The sequence below is a fragment of the Hibiscus syriacus genome, unplaced genomic scaffold (genome assembly GCF_006381635.1).
Source record: "Hibiscus syriacus cultivar Baekdansim isolate YM2019G1 unplaced genomic scaffold, ASM638163v2 tig00112370_pilon, whole genome shotgun sequence".
NCBI classification, from domain to species: domain Eukaryota; kingdom Viridiplantae; phylum Streptophyta; class Magnoliopsida; order Malvales; family Malvaceae; genus Hibiscus; species Hibiscus syriacus.
In genome coordinates this window covers 100,030-111,922 of record NW_024063316.1, presented here as the reverse complement: position 1 = coordinate 111,922, position 11,893 = coordinate 100,030, and the positions used below count along the sequence as shown (strand labels likewise).

General features: G+C 35.9%; 3 protein-coding genes across 3 annotated transcripts; all 3 read right to left on the bottom strand.

The window, feature by feature from the left end:
* Nucleotides 1–161: 161 nt before the first annotated feature.
* LOC120178695 (ribosome biogenesis protein BRX1 homolog 1-like) lies at nucleotides 162–2,338 on the bottom strand. The gene is made up of 8 exons (XM_039184486.1): nucleotides 2,127–2,338; nucleotides 1,870–2,011; nucleotides 1,557–1,635; nucleotides 1,297–1,421; nucleotides 810–911; nucleotides 627–695; nucleotides 441–539; nucleotides 162–316 (listed from the first exon to the last, which is right to left on the bottom strand). Exons 1-8 carry the CDS (start codon nucleotides 2,336–2,338, stop codon nucleotides 185–187), a joined length of 960 nt encoding a protein of 319 aa, XP_039040417.1. The 3' UTR covers nucleotides 162–184.
* Nucleotides 2,339–4,854: 2,516 nt separating this feature from the next.
* Nucleotides 4,855–6,855, bottom strand: LOC120178704 (F-box protein CPR1-like). Its single transcript, XM_039184496.1, has 2 exons — nucleotides 5,591–6,855; nucleotides 4,855–4,954 (listed from the first exon to the last, which is right to left on the bottom strand). The coding sequence occupies exons 1-2, from the start codon at nucleotides 6,774–6,776 to the stop codon at nucleotides 4,947–4,949; spliced, it is 1,194 nt and encodes a 397-aa protein (XP_039040427.1). The 5' UTR covers nucleotides 6,777–6,855; the 3' UTR covers nucleotides 4,855–4,946.
* Nucleotides 6,856–9,096: 2,241 nt separating this feature from the next.
* On the bottom strand, nucleotides 9,097–11,416 carry LOC120178703 (F-box/kelch-repeat protein At3g23880-like). Its single transcript, XM_039184495.1, has 2 exons — nucleotides 10,135–11,416; nucleotides 9,097–9,541 (listed from the first exon to the last, which is right to left on the bottom strand). The coding sequence occupies exons 1-2, from the start codon at nucleotides 11,324–11,326 to the stop codon at nucleotides 9,534–9,536; spliced, it is 1,200 nt and encodes a 399-aa protein (XP_039040426.1). The 5' UTR covers nucleotides 11,327–11,416; the 3' UTR covers nucleotides 9,097–9,533.
* Between the last annotated feature and the right edge of the window lie 477 nt (nucleotides 11,417–11,893).

Sequence of the window (11,893 nt, the reverse complement as noted above, 5' to 3'; positions counted from 1 at the left end):
TAAAAGGATAATGCAGATGCAACTGCAAACACATGATTTTGATTTTGTATTTTAACCAATCCGTCGATGTAACATAGTACAAAATTAGAACTTGCAGAGGAAGTAACTGACCAAAACTCATCGGTTCGCTTTAGATACGACACAGGCCAAGTGAAAAATAATTCATTCTGGTTTGTATTTGATATCATTCCTTCCACATATCTGCGAATTCATCAGGCTCCAATGGATTAGATTGTTCATGCATTTTTCGCCTTGTCTTGGCCTTGACTTTCTTAGCATACTTCCCAGCTTTCTTCCTTTTCTCCAATGCTCGGATCTGAAAGATAATTCGTGTCAAAATATTAAAATCCGTAGAGAAAAACGAATCGAGGTTCTAATCCTATGCCGACCTTCCGTTCAACATATATTAGGACAGAGGTATCGTAGGATAATCCTCTTACCTGGTTTGGCGAGACATAGAAAGGATTCTCGTATAGTGTTGGGCCTCCGAAGCTACCAGCAAATATCTTGATCGGATTCAAGCAAAATCTGGGACCAACCTATACAGAGCCAGTATCTAGCATTAAATTACTAGAAAATCATAATATATATAATATGAACATAAGAAAGCGAATATCAGTTCGTACCTCAACAAGGGTCATTTTATCGAGTCCCCCTCGGACCATTTTCTCTGATTCATTGTGAGGAACAGATATCTGCATTACGAAACAACAGTTTTAAGATAAACTCAGATAGAACACCTCATACTACTATTAAGAATTTAATCCGTGTTCCATACTTGTGCCATAAATGTAGTATGGTTCACTGACCTGATAATTGCGGAACCATATGTGGTCATCAACGATGGAGAAAACAAAGACGTGATCATGATAAGGTTTAGATTTCCTGTGCTCCTTCGGAGTTCCAAATATCTGCCAGAAAACAATAAAAAGGAAAGTGTCATGGAACAATCACATCTTCACCCCACAGTGTATTTAAGTGAAAAAATCACGGAATCGGTGGCTTGATAGAAAACAAGAGAGAATCATCTTAACAAGCTGTTAAATCAAACAACATTCATATTGTTTCACAAATCAAAAAGCAAAAGCATTCATAGGATGCATGAAAGATCAGAGGAATAGTCGGTGTAAAATTGTATTATAAACATGTCTATCGTTTTCGCTACATGTTGAAAGATGTCGGAGAAAACTCAAATTTGTTCATTCAAAGAGTGGGAAGTACATGTTTCATCTATGTGTGAGAAATACAAACAGAAAAAGAGCGTTTTCTAAAAATAGGAAAACCACATCAAGATACCTGCATGATCATCTCCTTCAGAAGCTTCCAATGAGCATCTTTTTCAAAATTGCTCGAGAACGTCATCAAAGGGCGTGAACCTTTCAAATGATTTCCAGTGAGCTTCAGTTCTTCCATAGTGTGAACTGCATCGAACAAAACAAACTTTTCATTAAGCCACAAGAAACAAGAAAAATCATCATACCTTGATACTATTACTAACTTAACAGCATCAAGAAATCATAATAACGAATTCTAAGAGATTCAAGGAGAAACATTACCAGCATTAACCAAAAATTTCACAGATGGACCATTGGGACAGCTTGCCATCCACATGTAAAGATCCCGATTTTTCCTACACTGGAAAAAACGAAAAAAAAGTATATAAACATTGAACATCTCGAGCATTAAATTCCAAAGTGAAGCAAGGTAAAACCACCTAAATTTTAGCATTAAAAAAAACTTAAAGTTACTATCATCCTCAAAGTTTACATAATTCTATACAATTTTAGTCAATCAAACTTTGGAAGCTCATCAAGCACCATATTTATCATTGAAAGTGCACAAAATAAACAACAAAGCTAAAATATTTACCTCGAAAAACAGAGCAGAAGAACAACCCCTCAACTCAATAAGCTCATTCAAGGTAGACCCTTTACTACTCTTTGATTCAACCTTGTTATCCTTCTTACAATGAGGCAAAAGTGAAACCAAATTCAACATCAAATGCCTGTACCTGCGAAACCCAGAGCAGTAAACAACGAAAACTTTAAACCCAAATCAAAAACAAAAGCAACCAAGCATTCATGCAAAGGAAAGATAACATATTTTTTCTTCTTCTTCGAACCAACCTGTAATTGATGCGGCGTGAACAAGTCACCATAACTTTCTCTTTGTTTCTAAAAACTTGGGGATTGGACTCGGGATTGGAATCGGGTTGTTTATGAACTTCTTTCTTGTCTTTCCAACCCATGAGCGTCCTTTTTGGTCTCTCGGGTGCTCCTTCATCTTTCTTTTTCGGTTCAATTGCCTGGGTTTCGCTGTGCTTCCGTTTCTTCCCCATTGGATTTTAGCAAAGACGGAATTCAAAGTGAGTTTTTGTTTTGATTTCGGCTTTGATAAACCCTACATAAAACTTGAATCTTGGGTGGGCTTGTTTGGAATTTTATGGAGATGGGTTGTTAAGGTTTTCTTTGACCCATTAGATAGGCGGAAAATACAAGTGTTAGGGTTAGGGGCGTAAATAAGCTGAGTCAAATTCGAGTATTGTTGACTTCAACTCGACTCGAAAACTGTAACATGAAGTTTGAATCCACTCAAAAAATTGATAACCTAAAATTTTCAAGCTCTACTTAAACTCGAAATCTTGAATTAAAGCTCATAAAAGCTCGAAAAGACTCGAAATAAAAAAAAACTTAAATTTAACTTGATAGAAACCTAAAACTCAAACTCAAACATGAATGTCAAATACATGAAAATCTTATATTAAATTTTTCTAAAAAGAACATATAAATGTTAATAATATTAATAATTTATTTAACAAAAGTAAAATCTTAATATATTATATTTTTGAGTTGGTCACGTGCTTTTCGAATTAAGTAACTCGTTTTGACTCATTAAGAACTCGAATCGATCTCGAGTTGAGTAGTTATCGAACTTAAACCGAGTTAATCTCAAATAGCTCACAATTATCTTGTCTCTCATTTACAACCCTTCAACAATTTTCATTCAGGGAAAACAAGCAATAATTAACATTGTCGACACCAATGGCGTATGCACTAAGCCCCGTAAGGGTCAAGTGCATCCTAATTATTTTGAAAAAGTGATTAAATTTAGCTTAATGTGTTAAGGAGAAAAAAAATTATAATTTTTGCATACTCATTATTTTTAAGAAAAGAAAATTAAAATTTTAGACCCTTATTCTTAAATTTATGAATCCGCCAATGATCGACACCAACAATAATTTCAAAGCCAAGCCCATGTTTTAAATTCCAAACAGAGACAATGCCAGGCAAGAAACGTACTTTTGAATCGAAGGGTTCCACAAAACAAAATACACAGCATCATAATTCCATGGCCATGAAAGACAAATCAACCCATTGCAAGAACCAACATCCTCTGAAAGATATGGAACTGAACCTCCTTGAACTCATCAAACCCATCATTATCATGGTGTAAACAATAGTTATCTTTGCCGTTTCTGGAGCAGCTGATGAGGAGCGAGGGAGTGTTGTTGGGCGGTCTCGAGAGGGAAGCTTGGCAATGAGCTGAAACGAACGATGGGTCGCAAATGAGACTGTTCCGGGTCTTGCAAACTGACCTGAATTTCACCAGGGATTCTACTGGGAGCCGTTTGAGGATATCGATGATCACTTCTGCAAGCAAATAATCAGGCATCTCTTCTTTTGATTTTGTTCCTTTTTGATGAATTGTTTTTCTTCCGAATCTAAAATTTTCAGGTTCTAGTTTAAAAAAAAAAAATATGGCGAATAGAAAATATAATTATAGAGGTAGTCTTTTTTTAATAATGGCATCTGAATTCCATTAATAAAAATAAAAGAATTAAAATTACAAGGCATCCAGAGAGAAAATCGAAGATATGGAGAGATTAAAACTCATACATAAAATAAAAATATTAAACTCAAAGATACGGAGATATTAAAACCTTTCAAATATCAAAATAATCCGTAACCTTCATAAGACTCATTGTCTATGACAAACAAGACTGTTTACGATGTGATAAAGAAGATGTGAGCGAATCAAACAATTTGACAGTCTGTTTCGTTACACAATTTTGATTATATTGGCAAATAACCATTTACAAAAGAAGTGATCTGCTAATACGTGACCATCGACAACTCTATCAGAAAACAAATGTCGTGAGTAATTTTGTAGAAGTACCAACACGACAGCAGAAACATGCGAAAAACTTACTGAAAACCATAAGGAATGTGCCCAAGTAGCAGAGAAAAAACGTGTTACAAGAGTAGAGAAAAGAATGTCACAAAGACATAGATTCTTATTTAAAAATAAAAAAGCTCAAGTGTTACTAAGCTCAACTCGATTCGAAAATTCGTAAGCCTAAATTTTCAAGCTCGACTTGAAAAAAAAAATCTTGAACTTAACTCGATTAAAGTCTAAAACTCAAACTCAAACTTGAATCTTACATACATGAAAACATTATATTACATTAAAAAAATTCAATGTATAAATGTTAATATTATTAATAATTTAATTTTTTTAATTAAAATATTAATATATTATATTTTTGAGTTACTCAAACTTTTTGAATCGTGTATCAAGTAACCTATTTTGGCTCGTTAAGAACTCGAGTCGAGCTCGAGCTTAAGTAAGTCCATTCGAGTCGAGTATTTATCGAGTTTTGACTGAATCAATCTCGAGTAGCTCACGATCTGTCCCGTCTCATTTACATCCCTAAGTAACACTTTATCGATGGCACAGTCAAATCAACAGCATCAGCCACCTAACTTCAATACCAAAGATGTATGTAAGATTAACAGAAACATTCAGGCAAAAGATTATCAATTTCCTTCAATCCTCAACCAGTAGAAACAAAGCACCGAAACATCATAAACAGAGTCATGATGCACATTATATGAAATCAAGCATCCAAGCTTCAAACATAATGGCCCATATATTTGCATGGTTCCTTAGGGTCCTGCAAAATAATAGTGTCGTTGAAATAATGAAAACAGAATATAGCATTGCAGGAATCGGCATTCAGGGGAAAAAAGTGTTGGTTTACGACTAACATGAAAGCACAAGCACAACTATCGGTTTTCTCGGTTTCGTTGCTCAGCCCTAAATGGCCCTTGCCATGAAACAAACAAGGGGATTATAATTTTGGTCTTCAAAGTATAGAAATGTCGGAGTTCGTATAAACGAGCTTGCTCACATGTGCCATGAGAGTGCATAAGGGTGTGCATGAGAGTAAAAGCATTTCAACTTAAGCAGACAAAGGAAAATTGATGAAAAAAAGTACTTCTGATCATTAAGAGTGCATTACAGATCGATTGCAGACCTTAATGTACGTAATAAAGCTACATATCTATAACCTCTGAATAAGGAGTTAGAACAAGCAGATCCAATGATTCGAGTTTCCGTTGTTCCTACACATTTATCCATTCTTACAGTTTCCCAATGTGAGGTTAAGGGTGTTAATTTACAGTATCATTCAATTTCAATGTTAATCATTCATATCGATGTATGTATTGAATTAAGCTAAATGCTTATACAAGTCCATGTAAACTGCAAAAATTAGGCAGCTGTGAAAATAACAGGTGAATACACTTACCGGTCCTATGTCGCTTCACTCTCCCCCCACTTGATTCAACAGAACCACTTGAATATATAGCATGATTCACGTCGCTCGCATTGCGCACATCAACTGCTTTGTCTAGCAACATGAGGCTCTCCACGTAACTACCAACAGATAGTAACCCTGTCCTGATCTTAACTCTGTGAAGCTCAGTTAGCTGAGAGTTCAAATCGAGTGAAGCCATCTCTCCATCACCCACTTGCAATAAAACTTCCCCGTTGTTCCGAAACCCCAATATGCCACGATACTCTCTACTTTGATTAACCACATGGTATGTCAGCACCTTAGTCCATGATTCAACCACACCGTACTCCTTCATGACCCACAACTCATGCAACTTACCATCTACCAAATCTTTACTAAGCACTGCAATGGAAGATTCCCTATATTTCATAATTGACAAATCCTTATAAAAACAACCAATTAAGCTCTCAGGCAAACTTATCTCAAAAAAGTCCTCAGCACTCAAATCAAACCCCAAAATCTTATTAGTGAACCTAAGATTGTTTCTTCTCTGACACTGATATCCTAACCAATGAACAGCCCCATGAACGAAAATCGGTGAAGTATCATTTGAAACAGCATAATTGGGAGAAATGGCAGCAACCCTTTTCCAACAATTTTCATTCAGTGAAAACAAAATATCACCCTTGTAAACCCCAACAATAATTAGCTTGTAATCATTGGTTCTCGAATCAAACCCAAATCCGAACGCAGAATTTAAAGGCGAAACATAATTGATGCAGCCAATGGTAGGCTGCGGCAAAGAAACGTACTTTCGAATCGAAGGGTTCCAGAAAACAAAATCCATATCACCATGGGAATCAGAACCAAGACAAATCAACCCATTGCAACAACCCAAATACATAGAATGCGACACACACTCAAAGGCAGGGCATTGAAGCTGCTTGAACTCATCAAACCCATAATTATCGTAGTGTAAAGAATAGTTTTCTTTGCCATTTTTCAAGCACCTGATGAGGAGAAAGGGTGTGTTGTTGAACGGTATCGAAAGGGAAGCTTGGAAATGAGTTGAAATGAACGATGGGTCGCAAATGATACTGTTCCAGCTCTTGCAAACTGACCTGCATTTCACCACCGATTTTACTGGAAGTCTTTTGAAGATATCGATGATCACTTCTGTAGGCAAATAATCAGACATATTTTCTTTTGTACGCTCCGTTTGATTTTGTTCCTTTTTTGACGAAATTGAGAGGAGAAAGGGGGAGACTTGAAGGAGAAAACAGAGAAGGACCGAGTAATAATTGCTTTATTTTAGTGTCCCCAGATAAGATTCTAAGGACCAAATCGATTTAGAACCAGATAGTAAAGTTTAAAAGTTTGAAGCGCAAAATAATAATTTTTAGAAAGTTGAGTAAAATGATATTAAATATGGTAAACTGTGTATTTAGTCACCTAACTATCATTTTGGTCTATTCTAACTAAAAGAAAAAAGAACTATATGGAAGCTCTGCTCCTTAACGAAAAGGCAGACATATGCTCCAACGGCCCATATATTTGCATGGTTCCTTAGGGATGACAAAGAGTCGGTTTAGGATCGGAGTTTTGGTGAACCAGTCCTATATTGCTTCACTCTCCCCCACTTGGTTCATCGGAAACATTTGAATCTATAGCATGATTCGCGTAGCTCACACTGCGGACATCGGCCCCTTTGTCCAGCAACACCAGGCTCTCCCCGACCTTGGCTCCATGAGGCTCAATTAGCTGACAGTTCAGATCGGGTGAAGTCATGTTTCTGGCATTCGTTTGCAGTAAACTTCCCCATTGTTACAAAACCCCAATACACTGGAATGCAATCTACTTTGATTAACCACATTGACCGGACTGCCAACACCTTAGTCCATGGTTCAATCACACCGTACTCGTCCATGAGCCACAGCTCATGCAACCCACCCCAATCTTTCTTAAGTACTGCAATGGAAATTAAACTAGACCGAAAATATTAAGAGTAAACTACATCGTTTCTCACTGAATTTTACTCTCTTTCTAATTTATTCACTATACTTTTAGTTTTTCTAACTTACTCACCAAATTTGGGAATTGCTTTTAGTTTTTCTAACTTACTCACCAAATTTGGGAATTGTTCCCGTTTTGATTACTCTAGATTGTTTTATTATTATTTTTATATGATGTAGCATTTTTATTATAATTTAAAATGAATAATAACATAATATTTTATTATTATTAAATTTTAGAAGACTTAAAATAATTATCGCTCATCCTCGATCACTTTATGTTTTTATTTTGTATTTTAAATTATTTTTATATTAAATAATAAAAATAAATGCTACAACATATAAAAATATATGTTAAAGTACACAAATGATCCTCCGGCTATACATCATTACTTTATTAAATATCTTAACTATTAAAAGTTATAAAATGATATTCTGACTATAAATTGTTGCTTTATTGAGTCAATCTATTATTAAAAGTAACAAAATGGTCACTTGACTATTTATATATTCCAAACTCGTCCATTTTCGTTAAAAATTGGTAGTCGTCTGATCTGAATGTTAACATGATGGCTGAGATATGACAGTCATTTGAGATTCTAGGATAAAATTTTATCATATCACAGTCAACAGGTTAACGTTCAGCTCAGATTGTCGTCAACTTTTAGCTAAAAAGAACAAGTTTGGAACATATAAATAATCAATGACAATTTTGTAACTTTTAATAGTCGAGAAACTCAACAAAGTAATGTATTATAGTCGAATGACCTTTTTGTAACTTTTAATAGTCGGATGACTCAACAAAACATCACCCTATAGTTAGAGGACTGCATGTCTACTTTACCTGAAAACATAATATTTTATGTTACAATAAAAAAATATTATGAAGAAACTAATACTTTAAGGGGTTGTTTGTTTACTTCAGAATGATTAAGCGCTGAATGATTCAAATGCTCTGTATGAATTAGTTCTGAATGTGACATTCTATTTAATAATGGCTCTGAATCATTCAGAATGTACTTTTGTGTTGAATCATTCAGCACTGTTTTACTGAATCAGTCAGCATTGAATCATTCAAAGGTGAGAAACAAACAGTCTGAATGTTGAACGGTTCAACATTCAGCGCTGAATGATTCCATTCAGAGCTAAACAAATAGCCCTTAAGTTTTGTCCAACCTAAAACGTTACACATTTGTTATAATATTTTCGATCGCACTAAATTTCCGTTGTTTTTTAATCTTAAATTTTAGGTTGTACCGCAGAACTACCCAAAGTAAACAAAAAAGAACTGGATAACAATTGCAATTGGTTAATTTTACTGAATGCCAAATAACATTTTAAGTACTACACAAGACCAAAGTTAAAACAACTATTAACAATTTCCTTCAAAACCAAAGGTGTATGCAAGATTAGCTTCTCATGCAAGCAATTAAATTAAGGTTATCAATTTCCTTCAATCCACAACCAATTCAAAAATAAAGTACCAAAACATCATAAACAGTCATGGTGCCACAATGAACCAGATTCGTTTTACGACTTATCATTGCTACTGGTTATCAACCCTGCATGCATTGCAACATCTAGCCTATATTCTTGTTCCATTCAGTTAAGACATTACCCCTGAACTGAGGCTTAGCTCGGTGGTTCACGTAATCACCTTTACGAGGAGGTAGCTTCTACAATCCCTTCAACCTACGGTCTTCTTTGAAGCTAAAAGTGCTTCAAAGAGGCTGTTCAAGATTGACAAGACCATAAGCGCACTTCAAGTGGATGCCAATACGAAAACTGCCTAAGGATGACTCGGTACACCCGAGAGTGATGAGTCTAATCTAACTAAAAGAAGAAAAAAATGCAGTGCAAGACAGAGAAAAAAGACTATACGGAAGCTCTGCTCAACGAAAAGGTAGACATATTCTCCAACGGCCGTATATTTGCATGGTTCCTTAGGGTCCTGCAAGAACTCAGAAAAAAAGGGTCATTGAAATAATGAAGAGAATATAGCATTGCAGGAATTCGCATTGAAAAGAAATATAACGTGTTGGTTTACGACCAACATGAAAGCACAAGCACAATGGTCGTCAAAGAATAGAAATGTTGGAGTTTGTATATAAAAGCATGCTTACATGTGCCATGTGAGCGTATAAGAGTGTGTACGAGAGAAAAGCAATTCAACTTAAGCAGACAAAGACAACTTGATAAAAAAAGTACTTTTGATCTTTAAGAGTACACTATAGATCGATTGCAAATTTTAATGTATGTAATAAAAGGTACATATCAAGCAGATATACTCAAAACGTTTTCCCTATAACCTCTGAATAAGAAGTTAGAACAAGCACATCCAACGATTTGAGTTTCCATTGTTACTACACATGTATCCTAGTGCATTCTTACAATTTCCCGATATGGGATTAAGGGTGTTAATTTACAGTAGCACTCATCAAGGTATTTATCAATAAAGCTAACATGAGGAGAGTTATGCTTATTCTAGTTCATATAAACTACAAAAATTAGACAGCTGTGAAAATAACAGGTGAATGCGCTTACCAGTCCTATGTCGCTTCACTCTCCTCCCAGTTGAATCTATTACATGATTTGCATCGCTCACACTGCAGACACCGATGGCTTTGTCGAGCAACACCAGGCTCTCCATGTAACTCTCGACAGATAGAAAGTATTCCCCGATCTTAACTCCATGAGGCTTAATTAACTGACGGTTCAAATCGAGTGGAGCCATCTCTCCTTCATCCACTTGCAATAAAACTTCCCCATTGTTCCGAAACCCCAATACCCTCGGAAACAATTCACTTCGATCACCCATGTATAATGCCAACACCTTAGTCCATGACTCAACAACACCGTACTCCTTCATGACCCACATCTCAAGCAACTCACCATCTTCCCAACCTAATTTAACCACTGCAATGGAAGATTGCCCATATTTCATAGTTGACAATTCCATATCAGGCAAACAAGTAAAACTCTCGGGAAAACTTATCTCAAAAAACTCCTCAGCACTCAAATCAAACCCTAAAATTGTATAATTGAATTTGAACCCATCGCTGTTTCTTCTCTGATATCCTAACCAATGAACAGCTCCATTAACAAATGTCATCGAAGTCTCATCATCAAATTCATAATTGGGAGCAATGGCAACAACCATTGTCCAACAATTTTCCCTCAGTGAAAACAGACTAGGTTGAATCAAATGATTAGCCTTGTCAAACCTAACAGTAAGTATCTTGTAATCATTGGTTCTCGAATCAAACCCAAACCCAAACCCAAACGCAGAATTTAAACGCGAGGCATAATCGATGCAGCAAATGTCAGGCTGGGGCAAAGAAATGTACTTTTGAATAGAAGGGTTCCAGAAAACAAAACGCATAGGATTGTGGGCATAAGAACCAAGACAAACCAACCCATTGCAAGAACCAAAATACATAGGAGACCAAATACTGTCAAAGACAGGGTATTGAAGCTTCTTCAACTCATCAAACACATCATTATCATAGTGTAAAGAATACTTATCTTTTCCGTTTACGGAGAAGCTGATGATGAGGAGTAAGGGAGTGTTGTTTGGTGGTCTCGAAAGGTAAGCTTGGCAATGAGCTGAAACGAACGATGGGTCGCAAATGAGACTGTTCCATGTCTTGCAAACTGACCTGAATTTCACCACGGACTTGACTGGGAGCCATTTGAGGATATCGATGATCACTTCTACAGGCAAATAATCAGACATCTTTTCTTTCGTTGCTCCGTTTGATTTTGTTCCTTTTTTATGGAATTGAGATGAGAAAGGGGGAGACTTGCAAGAGAAAACATAAAAGAACCGAGTAATATAATTGTTTTAAGGCTTAATGGCCGCGTTAGTTTTCCCCGTTGACACGTCTTATAATACCATAATTTTAATTTTTTTTAAAAATATGAAAAATATTATTATATTTAAAAAAACTCTAACTTTTTTATATTATAAAACAGTTACAAAATCCTAATTTTAATATGACGTCGTCGCCCTCTCCGGCCACATCCATCACTGTTAACATAGTCCTTTCTATCATCCTAGTTATATATCGTCATAGTTGTTGCCAATTCACCATCGAAACCACGTGGGATCTCGATCTTCTTAGGGTTCGTAAGATTTAAAATGTTAATTTTTTGTTGATCGGTCGTCAATCAATCATGAATTCATAGGGGTTTTGGTCGTTGGGAGAAGGGAGGTCGGGTGGAGCTTCTTTGACGGTCAAGGGTAACGGTCGGCGTGGGTTTAGGGGTTGAAATGAAAATTTTCAAAGTTTAGGGGTTATTT

Bases quoted from the DNA above. Each gene is read 5' to 3' on its own strand.
- LOC120178695 (XM_039184486.1), bottom strand. From the start codon at position 2,338: ATGGGGAAGAAACGGAAGCACAGCGAAACCCAGGCAATTGAACCGAAA. The intron at 2,012-2,126 runs GTTGGTTCGAAG...TGGGTTTCGCAG, and splicing joins TCACGCCGCATCAATTACAG to GTACAGGCATTTGATGTTGA. The intron at 540-626 runs GTACGAACTGAT...GGCTCTGTATAG, and splicing joins ATAAAATGACCCTTGTTGAG to GTTGGTCCCAGATTTTGCTT.
- LOC120178704 (XM_039184496.1), bottom strand. From the start codon at position 6,776: ATGTCTGATTATTTGCCTACAGAAGTGATCATCGATATCTTCAAAAGA.
- LOC120178703 (XM_039184495.1), bottom strand. From the start codon at position 11,326: ATGTCTGATTATTTGCCTGTAGAAGTGATCATCGATATCCTCAAATGG.